The 27,632-nt window shown below is 43.4% G+C and overlaps 1 protein-coding gene across 1 annotated transcript in view; it reads left to right on the forward strand.

The window, feature by feature from the left end:
- The first annotated feature begins 7,767 nt into the window (after positions 1-7,767).
- Positions 7,768-27,632, forward strand: part of TRAF3 (TNF receptor-associated factor 3) — a 30,085-nt gene continuing 10,220 nt past the window's right edge. Inside the window, exons 1-7 of the mRNA XM_008593859.1 lie at positions 7,768-8,012; positions 9,668-9,719; positions 12,589-12,693; positions 13,558-13,725; positions 19,379-19,459; positions 22,505-22,579; positions 24,252-24,344. Coding sequence (XP_008592081.1) covers positions 7,768-8,012; positions 9,668-9,719; positions 12,589-12,693; positions 13,558-13,725; positions 19,379-19,459; positions 22,505-22,579; positions 24,252-24,344 — 819 coding nt within the window. The remainder of the gene's footprint in view (positions 8,013-9,667; positions 9,720-12,588; positions 12,694-13,557; positions 13,726-19,378; positions 19,460-22,504; positions 22,580-24,251; positions 24,345-27,632) is intronic.

Genomic DNA, 27,632 nt, shown 5'->3' on the forward strand with positions numbered 1-27,632 from the left:
CAACCCTCAGTGTCGCCCCCATACCGGACCGGGACCGGCAACGGGATCGCAGCCCTTGATGTTGCCCCCGCGCCTCGCTCAGCCTGTGAGCGGGAACCGGTCTGTATGTGGGATCCGAACCCTCGGCGGGAGCGCTGCCACACTTCCCAAGCAGCGCACTATAGCAGTGCGCCACCGGGCCGGCCCTCCCCTTTTTTCTATTAATGTGTATTACATTGATTGATTTTCATATGTTGAACGAACCTTGCATTCCTGGGATAAATCCCACTTGGTGATGGTGTATGATACCTTTATTATTGGATTCAGTATTTTCTCGGTTATTTTTTTCATTTTTGTAGGAGAGTTTTGCTGGATATAGAATTCTTGGTTGACAGGATTTTTTTTCTCTCAGCCCTTTAATATGTCATCCCATTGTCTTCTGGCCTCTATGGTTTCTGATGAGAAATTACTTATTATTATTATTAAGAAGTCCGTGTATGTGAGGAGTCACTTCTTTCTTACTGCTTTCAAGATTCTCTCTTTGTCTTTACCTCTTCAACAGTTTGATTATAATGTCTTGGTGTAGATCTATTTGAATTTATTTTACTTGGAGTTTGTTGAGCTATTATTAAGAAGTCCGTGTATGTGAGGAGTCACTTCTTTCTTACTGCTTTCAAGATTCTCTCTTTGTCTTTACCTCTTCAACAATTTGATTATAATGTCTTGGTGTAGATCTATTTGAATTTATTTTACTTGGAGTTTGTTGAGCTTCCTGGATGTGCAGATTGTTTATTCACCAAATACGGGAAGTTTTCAGCAAATTATTTCTTCAGATATTCTTCCCTTTCTCCTTCTCCTTCTGAAACCTCATAATATGTATGTTGGTATAGTTGACAGTGTCCCACAAGTCTGTGAGGTGCTGTTTATTTTTCTTTATTATTTTGCCTTTTGCTTCTTACATTGTGTAATATCAATTGGCCTTCTTCTGATCTCAATTGACCTAATTTCAAGTTCTCTGATTCTTTTTTTTTTTAACTTATTTCTGCTGTTGAGCCCCTGTAGTTAATTTTTCATTTCACTTATTGTGCTTATTAATTCCAGAATTTCTATTTTGTTTCTTTTTATAATTTATCTTTATCTATATTCTGTGTTTGGTAACACATTGCTCTGATGGTTTTCTTTAGGTTTTTGTACATGGTTTCCTTTAGCTCTTTGAATATATTTAAAATAGCTGATTTAAAGTCTTTGTAAGTTTAATGTCTGTACTTCTTCCTGGGCAGTTTCTGTTGCTTGCTTTTTTCCTTTGTGTGTTTTATCCTTCCTTGTTTCTTTGTTTGCCTTGTGATTTTTTTGTTGGAAACTGGACATTTTGAATATTATAGTGTGACAACTCTGGAAATGACATTCTCCCCCTCCCCAGGGTTTGTTGTTGCTACTTGTTATAGTCATTGTTTGTATAGTGTCTTTTCTGAGCTAATTTTGTACAGTATGTATTCTTTGTCATGTGTGGCCACTGAATCCTATCCCACTTACATAGTGGTCAGCTAGTGATTGGACAGAGATTTCTGTAAGTGCCTGGAACGAAAAATATCTCCCCGTCTTTTCAAATAGGGTCTGTGTATATGTTTGGGTTTACCTTCAGCACTGAGCCAGGCAGTTGTTAGTGGCTCCTTAGCACTCACTTCCTGCTTGCATAGAACCTGTACGTCAGCCAGAGGTGAAAGCATAGGATGTTCTTAGTTCTTTCCTGAGCATGTACACAGGCCTGGGCATTACATGGCCTTCTAGGTTCCCTGGAATGTTAGAACTTTTCAAACCTCTTATTTCCCAAAGCATCTTACTCCCCAGCTTTTCCTCTCAAGCCTTTGGTTAAGTCTGTTTTTTGCCTCAACTGTTATTCATTGGCTTAGACGGTAGCAACCTGTAAATATTTTCAGTAGCCCCCTCCCCACCCCACCCCCTTCCCCAGTAGCCACCTCAGCATTGGAGAGTTGCAGGTTTGGTGAGGTCAAGACGAGCCCTTTGAGCCAGTCTTCCTGGGAGCCACCAGATAGGTCAAAACAAATAACCATAGTTCTTTGCAAATGAGGTTGGTTCTGCTCCCTTCAGGACCAGTGCTAGTGGCAGGATTGTGGCCTGTTATCTTCCAGGGCACTGCTGCTCACAGGATGGGACCAGGGTAAGTTAAAATGCCTTGGAGTTCATTGTTCTTGCCAAGATCTAACTGGTTTCTCTTGCTTAAGTGTTCCTCTGGTTGCTGCCGGTTTCTGCTTAGTTTCCAGAGTTTTAAAAAGGTTGATTCTAACAGTTTTGGCCAGTTTTTCATTACATATATTGAAGGATAGACTTTGGGAGTTCCGTAGCCATTTTTGCTGACATCACTCACTAGTCTGTTCTTAACATGGTGGCCAATTTTGAGTTAGCCTAATTTATGGATACCCCACCTGATTCCAGAAAGGATTTAAAATGTCTTACAAGGATGAATATTATAAAAGATACAATGACTTATTATTGTCAATATGTATTGTGTGCCTGTTGGGTTGAGGGCATTTTGGTAAAAACTGTGCCCTCCCTGCTACTGAAAACTTGGTTCTATAGACAGGAATGTTGTTTTCTTTGGGGATCTTGAGGATTTTGCCCTCCTTGTTATATAGGTGGGAGGGAACCTGGGAGCACGTCCACCTCAGTGGTTTCTTCTCCTGCATGACTTGCATGTGGCCTTGAGGTGATATGCCAAGTTAGTGTCCAACACCAGCAGTGGTCATTATTGTCCACCTCTGAGTTGATTGTGAGGAATTTGCCTCCAAGTGGTGGTTTTTCTAAATGCAGGCTCCCTTTTCCTCTGGACATGATAGGTAGGTATTTATGTCCTATTTTATTTTAATTTTATTTCTGTTGTCCTAGTTGTTTTAGGAGGTGATTAGGTGATTCTTACACTTCAACTACATTAAAAGTAAGAACTTCTCTTCATTAAAAGACACCATAAATAAAGTCAAGCCATGAATTAGGACAAGACATTTACAATACATATAACTAACAGAGGATTAGCAGTCAAAATATATGAAGAATTCCTAGAAATCAACATTGTATAGGCAATGCCAATTAAAAAATCAGAAGAAGACACAATCAGGCATTTCAGAGAAAAAAACAGGTGGCCCATGAGCATATGAAAAGATGCTAAATCTTTCTAATTATCAGGATAGGAAAAAAAGACCATCATACCTGTTAGGTTAGCAGTGTGATAACTCCAAGTGCTGTCAAGGATTTGTATTAACAGAAAGCCTCATGCTTCTGCTGGGAGTGTACATTGGTACCTCTGCTTTGCAGAACAGTTTGGCGCTTGCTTGTGAAATTGGCCTTTTATACAACCTGTGTGCCAGCAATTCCTCTTCACTCTCCAGACGTAGAGTCCAGGACAGAGGATGGCAAACTCTTTCTGTTAAAGGCAAGAGAATAAATAGGCTTTGTACACTGCATACACTCTTTGTCACAGTCTTTTTTTATTTTTACAACCCTTTAAAAATCTAAAGAACATTCTTAGTTCAAGGGCCTTACAAAAATAGGTTGCTGGCTAGATTTGCTAATCCCTGATCCCCTGATCTAGAGTATATACCCTAGAGAAACTGTACAAGTGCCCCAAGAAGAAATGTGCCAGAATGTTCAGAGCAGACTGTTTATAATAGCAAAAACTGGAAACAGTGTGGTAAGAAAATGGATAAGTACATGATTAATACAGCAGCAAAAATGAATGAGGTATATCTACACCCAATAAACATGGATGAATATTGGCAATACTAGTGGCAGAGGACCACGTGTGGTACAATATCACTTTTATGAAGTTCAAAACAGGCAAAGTCATATTAAAAAGAAAAATACCTGTGCTAGCAGGAGAATTATACACACCAGGTTCAGGCTGATGTTTAACTGTGGAGTGAGACTGGCGGATGGGCTGAGGACGGAGGAGCACATGGGTACATTAACTAGTGAGCGGGTGCTGTGTTCTGTGGCTCCTTCTGGTTGGCGACCCTGGACTGTTCCTTATTCTCACGACCCTCCCGACTCCCTCACAGCTCTGTAACGGCAGGCACAGTCTCCTTCCCCATGTCCCCTGATGTCCTAGGCACAGAGCCGTTATGCAGTGTAGGCACCCAGTGTGGATGTCAAAGGCGTTGGTTTGGTGAGCTTTTGCAGAGTCCCAGACCTGAAGAAGGTTCACTCACGTGTGGCACAGTAGGGCCTGGGGGGAGACACGAGAGATTCCATGTGTGTGTCCCGTTTACCAAGTTCCGTGAGAGATGGCCATGCACAGCAGAACCCTGACATTTGGACAACAACATGGCCTGTGGCACTCACCCAAAAACACAGTCAAGGCTGAAATAAAGTCGGAAATACCAGCATTTGCGTGAAACAGGCTATTTCGTCTTATAAAATATTTGTTTAGATACTTGCTAGCCATTAGAGGAAATATACCTTGGCACAACCTTTATAAAAGGCAAGTTGGCAGTGATGATAATATTTTTAAAGGCACATCATCTTTGAACCAGCAGTTCTGTTACTATTTGATTGCCTAATGTGCAAAGATATATGTTCAGGAATGTTCACTTCAGAATTGTCCATAATAGCAAAACATCAAGCATAGCCTAACCCGCCTTAAGTATAACTGGTTATGTAAGTTATGGCAAACTATACCGTGGAGTGCTGTGCAGCCCTTAAAAATAATAAGATTTTTATATGGTAATATAGAAAAGTGCCCAGGATACATTATTGATAAGAAAAGAAAACTGTAGCTTAGTTTGCATGTTTGACAGTTTGTGGGGATAAAAAAGAAAAATATGTTTTCTCATAACGTGCATTGGCCATTTCAGTATGTGCAGAGTCACACTGACCGCTGGGAGGGCTCATCTTCCTCCGGGTAGTTGCATTCAGGGAATCTTTGCATGTTGTACCCTCATCTCTTAATTGCTTTTTTTTCCCCCTCTTAGAGCATATACTATTATAATAAAAATGAAAATCTAATTGCACCCATTGTATGTCAGGCAATGTCCACAGCATCAGGCACTATTTATATAACTTCAGTTTTAGGGTGTCACATTTTAAAGAACATGATACTATATATCTGTATAAGTATCACAAGTTAACCTAAATGGAACCATTTTGAAGTTACTTTGTGATATTCTTTTAGATTTTAAATTGAGATGTAATTCACATACCATAAAGTCCACCCCTTTAAAATATACAGTTCAGTTGTTTTTAGTCTGTTCACAGGGTTGTGCAGCCATTACCACTATGTAATTCCAGAACATCTTTATCATGCTGTTAAGAAACCCCATACCCATTAATAGCCACTCTTCTCCATTCCCCAGCACCCAGACCCTGGCAACCACGAATTTACTTTTTGTCTCTATGCATTTGCTTATTCTGGACATTTCATGTTCAGATAGTTTTCTTATGCTTATTTTCCCTCACTTGTAAACATTAGGCAAAGGACTGACTTTTTTCTTGTCCCTGCTGCCTAAGCACCAGAGGGCCTCCTTTCCCTCCTTCCTGGGAAGTTTGTTCTCCAACCAGCAACTTAGCTCAGGTACAGGCTGCGCAGAGGACAGTATGAAGAGGACTCGAGGTAGGGTTGTGAGAGGACGAGGTGGGGGCCAGTCAACACACGTGGCAGGCTTGCAGGGGCCAGGCGGGGACTCTGGCCAACATGGGGCATCTGAGGAGGCAAGGGACCGCATGGGGAGCGGGGTGGGTGGTGGTGGGCAGCAGGTGGCCTCCTGGTTTGACCCTTTGATGTGACAGGCAAGGTTAGGGACTTAGCTAAGAAAGATTAGTTAGTGTCCTAATGAACAAGATTCTGATTGGCCAGTGTGTAAGCAAAGAGTCACTGGCCTCTTGAGGTTGTTTTGAAAACTTGTTTTGTTTTCACAAATAAACGGATTTTACACAGGGCTCCCACACCTTGCCACAGCAGTGTTCTGTTAGGTTACGCTAACCCAGGTGTGGCTGGGACACCATTCGCCTCTCCGGCCAGTACGTGCTTTCAGCCTCATGAAGAGGTGGGCGACAACGGCGCCCATGGCCATCTGAGGCCGCCCCTTCAGAGGATGGAGGCTGGGCCCTGAGTCCTCTGAATTCGGCCCTTATTTTTGTAAGTAGCAAACGTAGATGGATGGGGCAAGAACACAGTGTGTTTGTGAGGCAGCTAGTGAGTTTTGAAAGAAACTTCTCTGTCTGTTCCCCAGACACATTACCATATTGTGAGGAAGGATGGAGCGGGGAGGCAGGAAAGTCTACATGAGAAAGTCCCATGTGCAGAAGCAACTTCTGTCAGGTGTCTGGGCAGTAGGTCTCCTTGAGGCTACTGAGCCTGGCCCATGTGGTCTTCGAACTTCTTTCCCAGCCTCCCCTTCTTTACCAAGGTCTGTAGGGACCAGGGCTAGCCAGTGGCTACTGATAGGGCTGGGGTGGGCAGGCTGGGCCCGGGTCACAGGGGGGGTGTCTGCGCCCCTGCCCTGGAGCTGCCCAGCAGAGGCCTTGTAGAGAAGGGCTGCAGGGAACTGGGCAAAAACTCCCAAGAAAGTTCTCAATGCACAACTCAGTCCCGACACCATGCAACATTCAAAATGTGTTTTTTTATTCTAGAGTACACACCCGTCGTACAGTATGTAGAAAAGAAAGAGAAGCCAGCCTTTATACCACCATCTGGAAACATTTAATTTATGGTTCAGAAAAGTGTTAGAAGATACTTAGGATCGCTAGTCAGTTTATTAATGCACGGTATCATTTTCATTAAAGTTAGCGCTTCTTCAGGAACCTCACTCAACTCCTTTATAATCTTATGCTCAGTTGCTCCATCTCGAGCCCTCGGCTGGCAGGCTGCTGAGGTTGGGGTCTCTGTGGCTCACGTCTAGGAGTGCTTACTTTACTTGTCAGTGGGAACTTGCAAATGGGAGGCAGCCATCCTTGCAGAGTAACTTGTGACCCGGTGTGGTAGGAGAGCCTGCCCAGGACGGGGCACAGGAGACTCCTCCAATCCACTGTCTCCTCTGCCAGCCCTCTCTCTGGGCACCTCCCTGAGCCTTCTCATGTACGAAGGAGAGCCAGACCTCCCTCATGCTCTCTTCCCAGGCTTGGTATGAAAATATCCTGTCAATCCACGACGGGCCCACCCCAAGGCTCTGCAGTGCTGGGCCAGGGTGTTGCAGGGTTAGTAAAATGTGGGTAGAGGGTGGAAACCAAGCGTCTCAGGCACAGTGGGCACACTCTCGTGGGGTTCTGCCGTGTGAAGAGGAGTGCTCCTGGTCTGGACGCATGTCAGCTGCAGTAGATGCTGGCCACCGTGCTGTTGTAGTGTGATGGGCCACCCCTGAATCTGGTCTTCAAGGCTCATCTAGCAGTGAGCTTAACCAGGAAATACAATCGGCTAAGAATGACTGCTGCTTCCCCCAAAATATCCGAGTGATGCATAGAATTCCGAGTTACGACACATCAAAGTATTATGTGTGTTTTAAAGAACCTTGAAAATACAATTTATTAAGTGTACCTTTTATCAAGTTTTTAGGAAGTGTTTTGAGTAGTATTGTTAACAGCAGTGTTTGGGTAAAGTAGAAGGGAAGCATATTTGTCTTGTTAAAGTCGGGAATGATCCTTGTGTGTTACTTAAAACTGAAAGACAGCACATCTTTCAGACGCTCTTGCGAAGCTATGTTTCTTATTTCCTTGCACAGTACAATGGGGTGGCAGTCTTACTTTATTGTTATTTTTTTTCTGGCAGGATTTCTCTTTCCCAAAATGGAGTCAAGTAAAAAGATGGACTCTCATGGTGCACTGCAGACTAACCCGCCACTAAAGCTTCACCCTGACCGCAGTGCTGGGACATCAGTTTTCGTCCCTGAACAAGGAGGTTACAAAGAAAAGTTTGTGAAGACTGTGGAGGACAAGTACAAGTGTGAGAAGTGCCGCCTGGTGCTGTGTAACCCGAAGCAGACCGAGTGTGGGCACCGGTTCTGCGAGACCTGCATGGCAGCCTTGCTGGGGTAGGTGCCCACGCACGCACGCTGTGGGGTGGCGCTTGTTTAGGCTGATTGTGCCTTTCGCTTTTTCCAGTCCTCGCTCTTCTGTTCACTCATATATTTCTCTAAAAGATAAACCTCTGAAAGTTTAAGGCCCTAAAGAAATGATTAAAAGTCTCAGAGCCCAGTTTGTGAATTGTTTAGGGAATCTCAGTAAGATGCCGCATCTGAGTTAGTGTACTAAGGCCTCTATGTGCCTCTGACCAGAGGCCTGCACCACCCCACCCCATGACCTTCTCCCATCCTGCAGACTTCTGTTCCTCTCTTCCCCCAAGAATCTCCTTTAAAGTCTCCCCTGATGGCATCAGCCACTCTGTCCAGGGAGCCTTGGTGTCCCCTGTCGTGTTGCTGTTTTTTGCTCAAGGAGCTCACAGTTCGGTGGAGGAGACACACACCAGCAAATGACAAATGAGTCATTAAAGTGCTAGTGCTCTGGTGTGCAAGGATGCTGCAGAGGGTGGAGGGAGGACAGGTGTCAGCATAAAGGACTGGGTATCACTCCCTGAGCTGAAACCTGATCTGTGCATGCTTACGTAGCAAGTGCAGGTAGAACATGCACCAGGCCCTTGGAAGCGCTTATCAGCTGAGTGTTGGTGCCATTGTATAATCACAAAGGCAGGCTGGAATTTTACAGCAGAAATAGCATTGGCCAAGAAAACACCTTTAATCATCCTGCAGGTATTTTGTATTTTCTGGGCATTGTGCTGGGTACTGTGTTTCTGCAGGATGCATTTGACTCAGTCACTGCCATTAGGGCACATTGGCCTGGGAAGGGTAGCCAGCTCCTCCTCCCGACTTGCCACTCAAGCCTGGACTGCCCCTTGGCCCCCCTCTGGGCCCCAGGCCGAACACAGCAGCCAGCATCCCTCCCGTGTCACCTGCCTTCACCTTGCTCTCCTCTCAGTTCTTCCTGCTGTGGTCTAACCCACTTACACCCAACAACTCAGCTGTGCCTGCTTGTGAGTGAATACCTGAGTCAAGCTTAGTGACAGCGCAGTAGACTCAGAGTACCTAGTTTCCCTTCCCACAAGAACCTTGACTGCACCTCTGGGCCGAGGAGAAGCCTTCTGGTGGGGGTGGGTCCTGGGGAAGGGAGTAGACCGTAGAGGAGGGGGTGGGCCCTGGGAAAGGGGGGGTGGACCATAGAGGAGCGGGTAGGCCCTGGGGGAGGGAGGCTGGCTCCTCTGTGCAGTTGGCATTGGCCTTTTAATATGCAGTGAAAAAAAATAGCTTGTGGAGAAAGTACTGGCTGTTTTAAAAAAGAACATTTAAATCTCTCCTAACAGACTATAGATGCTCACACTGAAGAGCTCCTTTGCAGATAGCTAGTTTTGGTTTCTGAAATAAAATTTCACTTTTACATTAATTGAAAGGGGCTTTCCAAGTGGGACCAAACTAAACTGTTCCACTTAATTTCCTTTTGAAAAATTACCATTCTAAATGCAGCTTTTCTCCTATGGCTTCATTTTAAACCAAATTCACCATGGCATCCTGTAAGCTCTACTTGTTGCCATAAGCTAAGAGCAAACTTGACTGTGAAGTGAATGGTTCTGTGTCTCTAGTGAGTGCCAATGAGAAAGGGACTTCCACTCTAATGTAGTCGTTGTGTTTTCCCCCAGCTCCTCAAGTCCAAAATGTACAGCGTGTCAAGAAAGCATCATTAAAGATAAGGTATTCTTGGGTTTTTAATAAATGATTCTGTCAAATGTTTTAAGCTGGGTGATACTTTTCACATAGTTTGCATTTGGCACTCTGGTACTCGGTTTTATCTTGGTTTTGATGGCTGATGCAGCAGGCTCCGAGGCAGGGCACTGTGTCGTGTAAGTACCTGGACAGACAGCGAGGTTGGATCCATTCAGCCACTCTCCTGTATGAGCTCCATGAGGCATTTCACCCTCTGAGCCTGTCTCCTCACCTTACCAGTAACAGTATCACATGCTAAGACCCCCGGGGGTGCATATGGGGAGTTTGTGTGAGTGAAGGGCTGAGTGCCTGTGCGTGGCAGGGGCTGCTTGTGGTCAGGTCACTCTGTCATCGTGAGTCCTTATCCCACACAGCTTATGCTCCACTCTTACACTAGAGTTTACCTTAAGATGTGCGAGTCTGAGGGGTTCATTTGAACTTGCTCTCCCTCCTCTCCACCCCTTAACTCCCCTGTGTCTTAAAGTCATTAGATGTGTGTGAGATCAGCCACTTCTCTCCCACACACTGTTGTGTGTGCCTGCGAGAGCCATGGGTGTCATGGGTACATGCTCAGTGGGAAGGGCCACCCAAGATTGCCCGCCACCTCTCCACCTGGTGCCAGATCCGCTCTCACTGTGTCTCTGACAGGTGGTCATCCACGCACGCTAAACCCTACCAGGCACACTTGTAGGGCCACCCAAGATTGCCCGCCACCTCTCCACCTGGTGCCAGATCCCCTCTCACTGTGTCTCTGACAGGTGGTCATCCACGCACGCTAAACCCTACCAGGCACACTTGTAGTCTGAAACAACTCATTCTTAAAGTACTTAAAATATCAATAAATATATGTGTGGTTCTAATATTTTGATTAATGAACCTGACAGTTTTTTAATGTAGGTCATTAAATTGTACAATAAAATTCTTGCTCTGGGATTTACCTGTCTAAAGCACTTTGAAGATTGGGTTTGTTGTTCAGGGCAGCTCAGGTTAGTGCATTGATTTGAGGGTTGCTGGCCATAGGTGCCCCTGGGCTGCCGGGGATAAGGGCATCTGACGTAACCTGCTCTGGCAGGTTTAGAGACAGAATTGGTCACCTGTCCGTGTACCTTTTCTTCCTTAGCATTTACCTGCTGCTAAAGTCTTAGGTTAGTTATTAAGAAAAACAAATCACTCAACTTTAATCCTTGTCTTAACATGGTAATATGTTAACTTGTTAACATGTGTCTAACAAGTGTGATTGAGAGAGAACATTGAAACAATGGGCTGATAATTTTTTTAGTGTATTTGTTTTATTATTCAAAGTTATTCGTATTTTTCAATGACATTGATAGCTGACACAAAATTACTAGTTTTGTTGAAGAATCATTAATGATACAGACTAAAGCTGTAGATCTTCAGGGAAAGAGTGGAACTAGTTGTGTCTGTGTCTCTGGAGAGACCTAGATCTACCCCCCAGCAGGTCACCAAGTGATGTGGGGGCCTCTGGTTCCTCATCTGTAAAAAGGGACATTTGGAGTAAATAATCTGAGGTCCTTTTCAATTGGTAAGTTCTGTACTTCCATTATTCTGGTATTTTTCAATTAATGTTTTTTTATCTGTGAGATTAAACCCCAATGACTTAAGGAACTTAAACAGCCCAAAAAGGAAGTTACTTCTTTTTTTTTTGTCTTTTTTCCGTGTCCGGCAACGGATCACAACCCTCAGTGTTGCCCCCGTACCGGACCGGGGACCGGCAACGGGATCGCAACCCTCGGTGTTGCTCCCACGCCTCGCTCAGCCAGTGAGCGGGAACCGGTCTGTATGTGGGATCCGAACCCTCGGGCGGGAGTGCCGCCGCGCTTCCCAAGCGGCGCACTATAGCAGTACGCCACCGGGCCGGCCCAGGAAGTTACTTCTTATCAGTTAAAAATATCTCTTCTGTTGATTTTAGTTCCTTGAATCATGGCTTTTTCAAAAAAGTCATATTTATGAAGGATCAGACTCCACATTAGTTTATTTTAAACTCTTCACAGCTGTCAATTCTATTTCTTTGCCTGTGGAGTTGACAAATCATATTAAGCTCCTTTTTTCCTGCTGTCATGGAGTGTCAACAGGTTTCTTAGCAATGCCTGAGGACTCACATGTTGTTTGTAGATTGTGTTGTTAGAAAGAGTGAAGAGTATTTGTTTTCTAAAGGAGAAATGAAATTAAAGAAAGGCAGGAAGATTTTTATTTTCAAAGGGAAACTTTTTTAACCTTGGTCTATGCAATATGTATTTAAAATAGTTTTTTCTAGTAGCAGGTTAATGCTATCTTTTATGTGAAAAATGAGTTATAACAGCATAACCTTGTGAAAAGGAACCAAAGTAAAAGTTTTACAAATCATCTCCAACATATGACTTCCTATATTACTTTGTCTGTTTCTCCAGCAAACTGTCCATAAAATGTGTTGAGTTGCAGATTCTGCCCTTATCTTTTGGTAGGCAGGTGCGTCCGCCATGGCCGCCTTTTCAGTGCTGGCTCCTGGACATCTCCACAGTCTAAATGTGAGCGTGGTCTTGCTCTGCCTTTGTCTTGAGATTATGTCAAGTTAACCAAATATGTTTAGCTGCTCTAGAGTGATCTTTAATTATTCAGTATAATTTGTTTTCTTTTGGTCTATCTAATAAGAGACAGTAGTTAAGGTTGTATTATTTAAATTATGTGGTTTGGTGGTAGCTCCTTCATTCTACTTGTAGAAATTAGGATGGTCCTTAATACTTTCCAAGGTCCACTTAAGAGTTGCTCTCATGACTTTTTTCAAGTGGTTTTGCCTTATCCAATGTAGCATGTAATGATTAAGACATAATCCTCTAAGATAACTGTCTTTCAATTTCAGGTATTTAAGGATAATTGCTGCAAGAGAGAGATTCTGGCTCTTCAGATCTATTGTCGGAATGAAAGCAAAGGTTGTGCAGAGCAGTTAACACTGGGACATCTGCTAGTAAGTACCCAAGTGGCACTGGAAGCTTTTACGTTAAGGAACACGAGTGCTTACCGTGTCCGGCTGATGAGCTGGTTGGTGTGATGTGGCTCCTCTGAGACCATGTTTACATTAATCCTTCAAAATACACTAAATATAAAAGCAATCCAAATCACTTGAGTATAAAATGTTATTTTTATGGCATCATTGGCAGAATTGTCAACTGGTTTTTAAACACCCCCACCCTGTTTAGAATAAACAAATCTGAATTGGATTTTAATTTTGGAAGGCCCATTAAAACCTTTTTTCACCATGAAATGTTTTTTTGATTAGTATTGTATTTTATCCTGGAAGGATATTTTAACTGGAATAAAACAAAGTTTTTAGCAGATATCCATCTACCTATTTATCCAGGAGGAGGAATTGACTTAATTCTTCGACAGCAATATAGTTTGAGTAATCACTAAATAGAATATGAAATTCAGGGCCGGCCCGGTGGCGCACTGGAGAGTGCGCCGCTTGGGAGTGCAGCGGCGCTCCCGCCGAGGGTTTGGATCCCATGTAGAGACCGGTCCGCTCACTGGTTGAGCGCGGTGTGGGCGCAACACCGAGGGTTGCGATCCCGTTGCCGGTCGTGGTACGGGCGCGACACCGAGGGTTGCGATCCTGTTACCGGTCACGAAAAAAGACAAAAAGGAAAAAAAAAAAGAATATGAAATTCAGTGTCTCTTGGTATATTTGTCACTCTTTGCTATGAAAAACTGGTCTAATGGCAGATTAGAAACATTTCTGTAGGATTTCATTGCATAGATATTAGAATCTGATATAGTATTTCAGATTGAATTTTTTTTGTCAATTAAGAACTTTGAATGGTTTGTCTTACAGGTACATTTAAAAAATGATTGCCAGTTTGAAGAACTTTCATGTGTGCGTGCTGACTGCAAAGAAAAAGTACTGAGAAAAGACCTGTGTGATCACGTGGAAAAGGCCTGTAAATACCGTGAGGCCACGTGCAATCACTGCCGGAGTCAGGTTCCAATGATCACATTGCAGGTGCAGTGTTTTCCTGTTTCACCTACCTTCTGCTCAATTCAGATGTAATTGCTACACAGAATAGCTTTATAAATGACTATTCAAACAGGAATAAAGAGAAAAGACAGGAGTAAATAGCAATTTTCATCTGACTTTACTTCAGTTAGGCTTTATTTGTTTTGCCTATTTTGATTTATGTAATTAACATTTTCTGTTGCCTTGATTGAATATCATTTGGGGTATCAAAAAAATGAAAAATAATTACTCAAAAAAGGCAGAATTTTTAACTTGTTCCAGAGAATGGCCTCAAAATTTTGATGAATTGCTTGATCTTTTTACAGCTTTGTGACGTAACCATTGTTTACAACAGGCTAATTTGTCCTGCAGCATTGAAGTGCAGCTGTGTGTCTTAGAGAGATGAGAATTTAAAATGTTTTCATACCTCAGTTATTTTTGCACCATTCTATATTGTGTGTGTATGTTATAATCATATCACTTCCATGTAAGTTAAAGAGAAAAGGAGAGGGTGGAGGACAAACTTTAAAAACCATTCCTTCATTGAACATTTAGTGATACCTACTGTGTGTCGGATGCCATTCCAGGAGCTGGGGATTCAATGGTAAAGCTCAGCTAGTGGGAAGAGGTAATTAACAGGTATGCAGTGTTGGGTAGTGGTAAGTATTATGAAGAAAAATCACCTGGCATTGAAGCAGGCGGTGGTGAGCAGGGCTGGTTTCTCTGAAGCAGTCAGGGACAGCAAGGGAGTGCACAGGCTGAGATGAAACTAACCTGGCCAGTGGGTTTTAGGAACACAGGTGAGATGCGAAGGGTGGGGGGCAGCAGGGGGTAGGAGAAAGGAACTGGGCGGCCCTGAGAAAGGCATGCCAGGGGTGACAGATAGGTGGTGGAGGGACAAAGGAGAGGGGGACAAGCAGACAAGTATGAATTGGTGGTCTTTGTGGCTAGAGTATGGAGGCCTGGGCAGGTGAATGCTGACAGATTGCCAAGAGGGGAGGTCATCCAGCAATGGGGTGACTGGTAAGGAGGGATCAGGAGAGTGGGATCCCAAGGAAGGGGGAGGTGGTGCTGAGAGGCTGAGGGGGAGCAGCAGGTACTGGGTGACTTGTGCCTCTGGAGTCATTGGAAGGGAGGGACTACAGAAGCACAGTCAGGACATGAGGGCCGCCTTTGAATTCCTGGTGGATATCCTGGAGCATTTAATGACCAAAATTTAGGGAAAGTTTTCTTTGTTTTTCTCTATGAAGTGAGATAATCTCCATGTTTACCTTACTTTCTGTAACTTTCCTGTGCCTGTAACTTTATTTCCTTGCAAAATGTTTTTATTGTGTGACATTATAGACATTTCCAGTTATTAAGAACTTCTAAGAGCTGTGCCCTCCCCCTTTGAAAAATAACAATGGTATTTGTCATACTTGAATAATTCTTCCAGGAACTAAATTCCAGGGAATGAGACACATACTAATGAATAATACTCCAGGCCTTACACATATTAGTGTATAGCTAACAAAGTTACACTTTGTTTCTTGCAAAAATCAGTTACCTTTATTTGCAAAATCGAATCTGGCAATTAATTTTCATTCAAGAATAGAAGGAATTGTAGAGCGTGTCATTTGAACACCATATAAGTAACTTACTCTGAACATCAGTGTAAAGAGTCAGGTTTTAAAATGCCAGCATAGCATATGGATTTACAAAACATTTACTTAGTGCCTGCCGGGCACCAGAGCTGTGCGAGTTGCTCAGGACGCACACAAGAGTAAGTTGCAGTCTCTCGCTCAGTCACAGTCTGGTAAGGGAGACAGCCAAATTCATTGTAGGGTGAGAAGCACTATAACTGCAATACAGTTAAAGTACCAATGGGGAAAGACCAACTAACAGCCTGATGAAGGCTTTAGTGAGGAGGTGGCATTTGATGTGATCTGGATCTTGATTTTGTCAACTAAGGATGGTGGAAAGACAACTGGTGCTCAGGCACAGAATGATAATTAGCAGGTTTGGGACCCAAGTTGTACAAATAAATATTCCTTATAAGTCTTCCTACACTCTTGTGATTAAGCTGTTTTTAAGCTGTTTTAACATTGTTGGTACTAGAGTGCATCTTCAGGCAGATGTTGCTTTCTCTCGGAGCCTGTAATGGTTATGGCGAGCATGTGTGTGAGCGGTCACTGCTAGTGCATTCCTGACCTGACTCTCACCAGCCTTGACCCTGGCAGAGCAGTGGCATATTCGCTTCTCTGTGTACCAGGGAAACTTCTGTGACTTGCCTGGGCCTCCTCTCCCTTCAGTGTCATGATTTCATCCCCGAGTCTTTTGTTCTTTCAGCTCTAGCACACTTAGTCTCACCATCTCAGGTCTTGAGTTTATTTTTAAAAAGAGTAATCATCTATGCAGGCAGCCTAAAGCCCAGGTTATCCTGATTTTCCTTCATTTCCTACATTTCTTTGTGTGTTGCATACGTCACAGGTTGATAAAATGCGTGCTGATAAAGCACTGAGACTCTGAACCATTGCAGTTCATGTGCAGATTTATTTTCTGTGTTTAAGCTGTAGTATACCCTGTATATCAGCTGTTTTAAAGTTTTATTTATTTTTTTATTTAAGCCTATATGTCAGCATAATTTTAAAGTGTCAGGGAAAAAACCCTTTTTTTATATTTAGTCTAGAAATGATTGAATATCAGCTTCTTTAAGCAATTCTTTTAACTTTTGAAAAATCAGAATTGCAAGGATCTGATTTTATGGGAAAATGTATATATCGTGGTAAATATACAAGTTATGTACAGCCACTTTGGAAAACAATTTGGCAGTATGTTATTAGCTTGAACATTCACATACTCAATTAATTAGCAATTCTTCTCCTAGATATGTAGGAGAAACTGTTGCACATACACACCAGGAAATGTGGTCAAGCATAACCAAAGCAGCAGAAATCTGGAAGCAGACCAGGTGTCTGTCAGCAGGAGAGTGAGTGGATCAGTTGTGGTGACCCAGGGGACGGTGTGTGGTACAGCAGTGAAGATTACATTACGTGTCACTATGCAGCAGTGACGGTACAAGACCTCCATCTGTGTGCAGCACACAGACCAGTCTAAGGAGCATCACACTGAGCCAAGTTGCAGAAGACTCCTGTAGTAGAGTCACATTTTAATAAAATTCAGAAATAATCAGTATAAAACATTATTTTGCTTGGCACACATATATGTTTAATGAAGCTTTTTTAAGCAGAGGAAGTAGAAATACAAACTCCAGGATTATGGTTTTAGTGATCACCTCTTGGGGTAAAGTGACGGTGACATAGGAGAGGCGTGCACAGGTGGATGAAGTTTCAGTCACACTGTCATACCTGGGTGCTGGCTTCTGGGGTACTCACCGTGTAGTTACGCTTTACTACTCTGTGTGCACGTACATGTTTGTGAATGTATCAGTTACATTTAACTTTATAGACAGGGCTCATTTCACTAATACGCAGTGTTCTGACAGATCAGTAGAAGATTAATAATTTTTTTTTTAAGTGAGCATATAATTTTCATTTGGCTGCTGTAACAAAGTACCACAAATTTGGTGGCTTAAAACAACAGATATTATTCTTTCACAGTCCTTAGTCTAGAAATCTGAAACTAAGGTGTCAGCAGGGCCCTGCTTCCTCTGACAACTGTAGGGAGAATCCCTCCTGGCCTCTGCCAGCTTCTGGTGGTGCCGGAAGTCCTTGGTGTTCTTTGGCTTGTGGCTGCATCACTGCAGCCTCTGCCTCTGTGTTCACAAGGCTGTCTTCTAAGGACACTAGTCACTGGTGTAGGGCTCACCCTAATCTGGTGTGGCCTCATTTTAACTAATTGCATCTGCAAAGAGCCTATTTCCAAATAGGGTCACATTCTGAAGTTCCTGGTGGACATGAATTTTGGGAGGACACTATTTAACACACTATAGTGGGCAAAAGCCATGAAAAGGCTATTCACAGGGAAAGAAATGTAAATGATTAATAAACATCAAAAATATGCTTAAGCCCACATTACTGAAGAATTACAGTTCTCCTCACTGCCTTTTTGCCTATCAGATAGTTAGACTGAAAAGTATGGTGGAGTTGGCAAGGGTGTAGGAACATGTCTTCTCATGATAAAGGGAGTTAGGTTGGTATAGGGTTATTGGAAGGCAGTTTGGCATTATCTATTAAAACTCAATTTTAAATACCTGCACCCTTTGACACCCAACAAAACCTACTTCTAGAAACGTATCACTCAGATATCCTTGCACAACCTCGTAGAGATATGAGTATAGCTAACAGTACGTACAGAGATACTGATTGGTCTGCCCTGCTGGCATCCCCAACCTTCCCTCGCACCATCATAGCTAACAGTACGTACAGAGATACTGATTGGTCTGCCCTGCTGGCATCCCCAACCTTCCCTCGCACCATCCCTGCCCCACCCTGGCTGGACAGCGCCCCCACCCCCTGCCCTGCCAGTCTCCCTCCCCGAGCCCTGGTTCCTGTTACGCTCCCTCCCTGCAGCACCCTGAGCTTCCGCCTCCCCTTGCTGCAGCCATGATTGTCTGTGTGTCTTCCTCATTGCTGTCATGCTGTGCTGACCCCGGCACCAGCCACAGTGTCTGGTCGGTGAGTGAAGGCAAGAGTGAGGGCAGGGTCAGGAAGGCAGTGCAGCATCAGAACTTACTCTCAGCTCTCCAGGCCTCTGACCTTTTTAGCCCTCAGCACCCCTGGCAGGGAGGTGAAGCCACTTGCCCGAGGTTTCCCATTGTAAAACAAGGGAAGGGCCGGCCCGGTGGCGCACTGGAGAGTGCACCGCTTGGGAGTGCGGCGGCGCTCCCGCCGAGGGTTCGGATCCCATGTGGAGACCGGTTCCCACTCACTGGCTGAGCGTGGTGCGGGCGCAACACCGAGGGTTGCGATCTTGTTGCCGGTCAGTAAAAAAGACAAAAAGGAAAAAAAAAAATAAAGAAAAACAAGGGAAGCCTTGACTTTGTGGTGACTGGGAACTCTGAATCGGAACACAGCGAGGCAGGATGGAAGCCTGTGCTGATGAGCTGGTGTCCTGTGGGGTGCACCCTAAGGGGGGCCTGCCGGGCAGGCTCAGCCAACTAAATCCCTGCTTATCAGAACATTCCTGCAACCTAAAGGTGTCACCTCTGTGCTGCTGACCCACAGTGAGTGCTTGTGGAGTTGAGGGCCTTAAAAACACACCAAGTAAAGCTGTGCATAGTACCTGGCCCCATGCCCTCCTTAGAGGACCCAAAAATGAGAGGCCAAGGGAAAACCCTTCTCTCCATCCAGCAGAGGCGACACCTGCTGTGTGAGCACAGCCAGTGGTCAGCACATCAGGGGCTGTGGGAACCAGGAGCACCATCAGGCTCAGGGGGACCCTGCTAAAAGACAGCTGTTGTTAAGATGCCACCTCTGGCAGACTGTGTTCCCACAAATTGCCCTAACTAGTCAGATCTGATGACATCTTCTGAGGTCTCCTAAGACACTCAGACTTCTTGAGTATAACAACTCATCCAAATGTAATGTGTTGTTGTAATTGAAGGGGACAACAACAGTGAACAAAGCACTTCCTTAAGGTCCATGTGGGGACGTCGGAGGGACAAACAGAAGACAGGTTGTGTGTTTCAAAGTGGACGACACTTTCTTTTTCTCTGTAGAAACATGAAGACACCGAGTGTCCCTGTGTGGTGGTGTCCTGTCCTCACAAATGCAGTGTCCAGTCTCTTCTGAGGAGTGAGGTAAGGAGCACGACCAGGGCCTGGTCAGGAGTTGTGAACTCTTTGGGGTTAGCATGCCATGGAGTCCACTCTTCCCTCCATAGCTGGAGTCTCACGTTCTCACAGTTGATAGTAGTATGTATGGCAGAAAAACAAAAGTGATGAAAAGCCTCATACTATTTTTTGGAAGTCAGAAGCAAGTAATTAGAAGCTACAAAGCGGTAAATTCAGACCAAAAAATTTTAAGAATTGAGAAAAATGAAAATATTTTATCTGCAGTGCAAGCAGGGTGATATTTTGTTTTTTTCAAAGCTATTTTAAAATCTATAAAATATATTTTATAGATTTTTATAAAATCCTTATAAATCTATAAAATTACTGTAAGATTATCTCAAGAAAGTGAATTAATTTAGAGCCACTCCAGAACCATGTTGCCCATGCATGCTGGGCTGGGGGTGCCCCTGGATAGGAAGTGGGTACAGGGGCAGCTCCCACAGCTCAGGGCTGCTGGAAGGGCACCCATGCAGCCCGCCCTGGTGGCTGTGCATCTCACATTGCCCTCAGCACCCTTTCTTTGAGAAAGGTAGATTTTGCATGACTTCATTTGACCAGGATATATTCAGATGGAAAAATTCCAAGGATTCTTAACATTTTTGCATGTAATCTTAACCTGGTGCGCCTTTGGTTGCTGTTCCAGGAGACATCTGGGGCTCCCTTGGGATTGATGGGTGTGTGGCATCCCCTGGTCTCCCACTCAGTCACCTGAGTGCTCTGCTCAGAGGATCCTGCTCACCTCAGCCTTTTTTAACAGCCTGAAATTCTACCACCAGTTATGGGGGAGGGGGCGCAGGGAAGCAGCTTCATATGTCCCTGACTGAGCTGGAGGGCCTGTGTGAGCCTAGGACCCCGCAGGCCACCCTTACCCAAAGTGTGTCCTCTCAGGACCTTGATGCTGATGGGTGAGGGCAGGGTCTCACCTGATGACAGTGGTCTCTGGGCCCCTGGATGTGCCTCTGGGAGGGAACAGGGAAAATGCATGTGAACTATCTCCACAACTGGACAGTCCTGCTGTTGAAGTTAATGTATAAAGGGTCTGTACTGTTGAAATGATGTCCAGGGTTTTTTATGCACTCCTAAATTTTTGCTCACTAAGAGCCATCTGAATTAGGGTCAAAAGCTGCTTTCATTTGCCTCTAATTTCCCCCCCCCCCTTTTTTTTTTTAATCTTTAAACCTACATTTCTCTTGGGTTTCTGGTGAAAGGTCCTGTTGGACTATAGACTGTTCTTGCCTCTGTTCCAAAGCTTCTGTAAATTCTGTAAGGTTCTAAGAGTCCTGGTAATAAAACCAATTTAGAAAAAGGTACAACACTGAATTTATAGTAGTACACTGAAAATAATATAATAAAATGTCAGACTCAGTATGTCCCTGACTTTAACATTAGAAGCATTAGCTGGTTAGGTTCATGATTGTATTAGGGGCACTGGAAGGAAATGTTTTAACATGTTAGATGTATGTTGCTCCATGCAGGCTTCATTCTGCCTTTTCATGCCAGTCACTTGCCTTGGGCCTTTTGGGGTCTTTCCTCCAGGTGCAGCCCAGGGCTTTCTGGCTGGGTTCTGGGGAACAGCAGGCACTTCAGGCTGCTAGATCCTTAACCACTGTGACTCTGCCCTGGCTCAGAGACCTTGGTCACACGGGTCCCTCCAGCCATTCCCACGATGTTGGCCCTTCTCCTTAGCTGTCACATCAGGGTGAGAGGAGCAGTGCCAGGATCTGTTTTCCTCTCTTTCCTAAATATCAACCAAGAGGAAAGGACCACTTTGTCCTGGTAGATCAAGGAGAAGTTATAGAACCTGCCCACGTTTGCCAGGATGGCACAGAAAAACCCGTTCCGGCTAGCTGTGCGCAGCTCACCACCTGCTCCCCTGACTAGGGCTGATTGTTTTCCGTAAAGAAGACCTATCCTTGGAGTTGCCTGATGAGAATTTTACTCAGTAGAAGAAGAAACTGTCCTTCACTTTTATGAGCCTAATGCATAACACCATGTCTTTAAAACAGTCTTCTCAGTTTCCTTTCCTCTTGTTGGGGGTCATAAGTAGTAGTTATTTGATGACTCCCCAATATCTGAGCTGAAAGAGGGGTTTTTCCTTGCAAGATGAGTTACCTGCTCCCAGTCCCTCCTGATAGTCCGTCCATCAATCAGAGGTGACAATATTAAGATTCAGGCTGGCTGGTTAGCTCAGCTGGTTACAGCACAGTATTGGTAACACCAAGGTCAAGGGTTTTAGATCCCTGTCGCAGCCAGCCACCAAAAAAAAAAAAAAAAAAAAAAAAGCAAAGTGTCCTTAAGGGCTGGCTGGGTAGTGCAGTTGAGGAGAGTGCTGCCAAGGTCAAGGGTTCAGATCCCCTTACCAGGCAGCCATCAAAAAACAAACAAGCAAACAAATAAGATTCATGTCGTTAGAGTGACCTTCGAGGCCGTTGAAAAGCTATTATGAGTTTCTAGCCATACAGAGGGGGAAAGTCTTTTCAGATGAAGGAAAACTCATCTCCAGTTTTATCAGGTATTACGAGTGATGGTACCCTGTGTAAGCTTGCTTTAGAAATATATTTATTTTTGTGCACTGTATATTAGGTGTGTGACCCAGTTGCATCCTGAATGCTTTCGATTTTTTTTTTTTTTTTTTTTTTTTTTTGGTGTTTCATGCAATTTTTGTTTATAGTCTTTAAATGTGCATTTCAGTTTATGTTTTTTTTCTTTCCTTTTAAAATTCTGGCATTGCATATGGCATGTCACATTTTGAACAATTTGTTCTAAAGAAACTATGAGTTTAAGAAATGTTATAGTAAATGTATTCCTGTATATTGGCGTATATATGTGTATACACGTGACTATACCGTATATTTACTGCATAGAAGTCTAGGGAGCAGATGATATATACACACCTGTAGTTGATAAACACCATTCTTAATAGTACAACCCAGATGCTATCGTGCCCTAATATGTTTGAACATTTTCATGCAAAACGTTTGTGCCACAACTCACGTCTCTTTCCCGTTGCAGTTGAGTGCACACTTGTCAGAGTGTGTCAATGCCCCCAGCACCTGTAGTTTTAAGCGCTATGGCTGCGTTTTTCAGGTCAGTATCCGACATTTGTCCTTCCCAGTCACTGACATTTTGCCATGAGAGAAAGTTATTATATTAACATTTTAACATGCACGTTCTGGACTCGCTTAGTCTTTGTGATAAAACCAAAACACACTGTTGCATGGGTGAAAACCGCATGCAGCAGGCGTGGGTGCTCGCTTTCCAGTCTAGTGGTGTTTTGAGACTTCAGGGAGACACTGTGCCATGGTGGAAGTCAGTACATTAGGAGAACTATTGCCTCTAAAACCAGCTAGTAAGAGGACAAATAAGAATGACATTTGGTGGGGTTTCTAGATAGATCGTTATGGAAATTTTAGCTGTTACTTGAACATGAGTGAATATCAAACTGGACATAGTTTCAGCAACGTGTGTGTCAGTCAGTACACAGCCGTAGGGATCACACACGTGTGTGTCCATAAACACATTTTGTATACATGCCTGTGCTGACTCTGATCCCAGCTAGGGACGGATCCAAAATGTAACACAGCCTGTACAAACCACACGTCCCAGGAAAATAGTGCGGGGGAACGTCTCCGTTGCTGCCACACATGTAGTGTGAGAAACACATGTCTGGTTTTTTGTTGTTGTTTATTTTTTTTAACATGTCTGAGATTGCTAGGACATTGGAACTGAGTTTTCATTTAAATGTATATCTTAATCTTGAAAACTATCAAAAGGCAATATATATTAAAATTAAAGTATTTTATATTTAATTATTATTTAGTATGAAATCAGCACAGAGATACTGGCGTCTTAGTGTTTTCTGAGAAAGTAAAAAGCCTAAGAGTAAGAATGATGACTTTTCCTTTGCTGTAGTCTCTGGGGAGACTGAGCCTGCCCCTGTTATGTCGTACGTAGTATCATTCATTCTCTCTGTGTATGTGTATATATATGTTTATATATAGCAGTACTTATATCAACATATATATATGGATATTCTATGTACAGAGTATATGTTTTGGAGATCATTAAAATGCTTTCTGTGGCTTCTTAATTTTCCAATATCAAAACAAATTATATTTTCACACTAATTACTTCCTTAAATACATGAAGTATTATTTCATATGCTTATTCCTGACTCTAAAATGGTCTACATCTTATGTACTCTGTAGATTCTTTATGTTTTGTATGTAACTTTCTAAGTATACTTATGATGGTAAGGAGTGATATACTTTTTGATGCAGTATATTTGAGTTAGTAAATTAATATTGTAGTGAATTATCTGGAATCCAGCTGATTACATGTTCTCAAGACTGTTGTAGCAGTATCCAGCTGCAGCTGCAGGTATCCAAACATTTTCCAGTTATATTTTTAATGAAAAAAATAGTTTATAAAGGACCAAAAATAAGTTTAAAGCTTAATTTCTTGATGTTACAAATGTGTGGAATGTTGCTAAGTAGCTTGAGGAATGAGGTTATCTTGTAGCGTCACAGGGTGTTTTCTCTTGGCGCGTTCTGCTTTGTCTCGCAGGCTCCTCGCCTGTACATGGTAGCAAAGGCAGCCCCGAGCACCAGTCTTCCGAGGCTCAGGGGTTCCCTGTTGACTTTACATGAATAACCCGCCCCCTTCATGTTTAGTGCTCCTTTTAAAGCCATATGTTAGTCTTTCTGTCCTTTGAAATGGAGTGATGTTGGCTTAATGCCTCACGTCTTTGCTCTCACAGGGGACAAACCAGCAGATCAAGGCCCACGAGGCCAGCTCTGCAGTGCAGCACGTCAACCTGCTGAAGGAGTGGAGCAACTCCCTAGAGAAGAAGGTAGGCCACACAGTTGCCTGCTCTGCTTGGGTTTTTTAAATTTCTTCAAATTATTTAAAGAGGAAAACCTCTTTATAATTATTAACGGTTTTTGGATAAAAGAAACAGCATCAAGAGATTGTCAAAAAAGTAAATTCTCTTCATGTGATCTTGAGCTTTATAAATCACATTATGGTTATCTTAGCATTGGTCTAGAACAGGGAGTGTTGAACTTCCAGAGCTCCTGCCCACACCCCCTGCCCCGCCATCTTTTTGTCAATTAAGTTTTATTGGAACACAGCCACCATCAGTCATTTCCATATTGTCTGTGGCTACTTTTGCATCACAGCAGCAGAGTTGAGTAGTTGAGTCGGGGATCATATAGACTGCATAGCCCCAAATATTTACTACCTGGCTCTTATAGAATAAATTTGCTGACCAGTGATCTGGAAGCTTTACAGTTATGTCTTTTCTAAGAGACAAATAGAATAAAACACTTCCATATCACTAGTGTTTACAATTGATTTTCTCAGCTGATACTTTGTGAAAATTTGGTACACTAACCACATAATCACGACCAATTTCCACACAAACGTACTCCCCTCCCGTGCTGCTTTCAGAAGGTCTTCACTGCAGGGCTGTGGACCTGCGGCAGGTACCTCCCTGTTTGTTACCACGCCGCTTCCGGTGGAGTTTGTTCTGTGATGGTCAGCTTGGCGGGGGCCTTCTTTTCATGAGGAGAAGATGAACCACATAAACACGACCAATTTCCACACAAACGTACTCCCCTCCCGTGCTGCTTTCAGGAGGTCTTCACTGCAGGGCTGTGGACCTGCGGCAGGTACCTCCCTGTTTGTTACCACGCCGCTTCCCGGTGGAGTTTGTTCTGTGATGGTCAGCTTGGCGGGGGCCTTCTTTTCATGAGGAGAAGATGGAAACCTCTAAGAATTGATAGGGAAGAAGTTGTGCCTTATTTACAAAAACAAAAACTTAATTCAATATTCAACAAACATCTATTGAGAACTTGCAGTAGGAGGGTACTAAGATGAATTAGAACACGTGAGGTTGATGTCTGAGTTTTCTTAAGATGTGTAAAGATTTGAAGGTCGTTTCCAGTATTAAGTTCAAGCAATTTAAAATGTAAATGTACTGTACTTTGAAAGAGTCTAAAATTTTAAATCAAAAGAATATTAAATCTGACATGAAATTTTTTTAATATAAATGCTTAAGCTGAAGTCTCACGAGAAGCAATAAGAAGATTTTGGTATGCTGTACGTACCTACACAAGTGGAGCAAAGGAGTTCTGTCTAACTGTGAAATAACACTTGTGTTAGATGAATCGTTGGTGATTTTCCCAGGAGCACTTTGTATTTTCCCTCAGTTCAGTGATGGTTTACTATAAGTCTTTTTTTCTCCTCTTTTTGAAGAGTGTGTTCTGTTTCTCCCTTTTAAAAATTATAGGCCTACGCTGGCCGATTAGCTCAGTCGTTTAGAGCACAGTGTTGTAACACCAAGGTCAAAGCTTTGGATCCCCACACTGGCCAGCTGCTCCCCCTGCAGAAAAAGTTTTTTTACAGCTGTACTTATTATGTGATAGTTTAGGGGTCTGAGATATGTGGTGTAATTGTCCAGCGGAACAATTACAGAAGGTGCTGACACCAAGCCACTTCCGGGACTGAGTCTCTGTGGGATATGTGGAGGTTTATTTCATTAGTTATGTTCACTTCCTTAGTGGTCTTTTCCGCATTCAAAGTGAATGGCTTGCATCATTGGAAACCCCAGGACATACCAGAATACCAGAGTAGCCTGCCTACACACAGTCTACACCAGTTTCTCTCTCTGCAAATACCTCATGTGTTTAAACTATCAGCAGCCAAGTCATGGTGGAAATCCCAAGAGTGCAGGATGTGTTGCGGTGCATTGCCACTGAGATATTTGAAATGTTTGCCCTTCTGGATATTGCCCAAGGGTTAGTCTCTCTCTGACTGTCCGTCAAATTGCATGGAACCCTCGCCCCAGCATTCAGGTCAGCTGCGCCTCGGCTCTGCGCACTCTTGTTTGTGTTCATGGGAAGGTGTCTGTCTGCCCTTTGCTAGGTCCTAAGGTAAAGGCTTGACAAAGAATGGGGATATTTACATTTTCTTAAAATGGGAATTTATTTCCCCTATAGAATTATTCAACTGGAATCTCTTAGGTTGTTTTGTTCATCTGTAATAGAAAATAGAGTGTTTGAATTGATTCAAAAAGACCTCACATTCATGGTCAAACTATAGAAAAACCATTTTATAAAATCTGGGCTTAAAAACACCCATCTTATATTTTAGGAAAGCTTAAATCAAAGGGTAATGTAGAGTGCCCCTGCCAGAGTGGGCTGGGGTAAAAGATGCCCTTGATACGCAGGGTCTGAGGGAGGATGAGGGGACCCCTGTCTTCATCTGCTACATAGCTCCCTGGAAAAACACCCGCCAGGTAGACCTTCCTGTGCAGGCAATGTCTACCTAATGGATGAAGGAAAGCAGCAGTCTGCAGGCGATCAGCAGTGTTGGGTTCTTTGATTTAAATAAGCAAATACATATTAAAAGTTTAAATAAGGGAAGTCCCTAAGTGAAAGAAATTAAGAGTTTAATATGGTATGACGTGTGTTCATTATTGTAAGTTGCTTTTTACACTCAAGTACTTGATTTGTGGCAGAAAAAATTGCCATTGTTTTGGGGGATATTACTGAGATTTTTGTCAAAAGAGTTGGCATACGTGGCATCTCTTTTTTGAGGTGTGCGAGAATAAAGAGTCTAAGAATTCTGTCCATTGCAGACAGGTGGGAATGAATGAATTTTAACTTTGGAAGAGACAAAACCACTGAGGGACTCTGCATGTGTGCCCCTCTCAGCACTCGTGCAAGTTGGTCACTTGTAGGAGTTCATGGACATTTGAAGCATGTTTTGGAAAGGAAAGTCAATTTTTGCTGAGTAAAATCCTGGGAAAGTGAAGTCATTTTTTGCCCATGAGGCATTGCAAGTTTTATATTCCTTAGTGAATACATATTTGTTTTAAAATAGCATAGGTTGTGATTGTTTCCAAAGGTACTTCTTGCCTTAGTAGATTGTGTCAAGCATGGAAAGGACACCTGTCTTTAGGATGGCTGTCCTTCAAATGGACGGCATTAGGAATCAGTGCTTTATCACACTGAGTTTTGTCCTGAGATGCCCTCAGGCCATCACCTTTGTGACCATTGGCCAGGCTGGCCGCAAGCATTGGTGGTTTTAGAGAGCTCACCACTGGAGAGGTACACATCAGAATCAGGTTGCGGGC

This window comes from Galeopterus variegatus, unplaced genomic scaffold, assembly GCF_000696425.1.
Source record: "Galeopterus variegatus unplaced genomic scaffold, G_variegatus-3.0.2 Scaffold9752, whole genome shotgun sequence".
Classification (NCBI taxonomy): domain Eukaryota; kingdom Metazoa; phylum Chordata; class Mammalia; order Dermoptera; family Cynocephalidae; genus Galeopterus; species Galeopterus variegatus.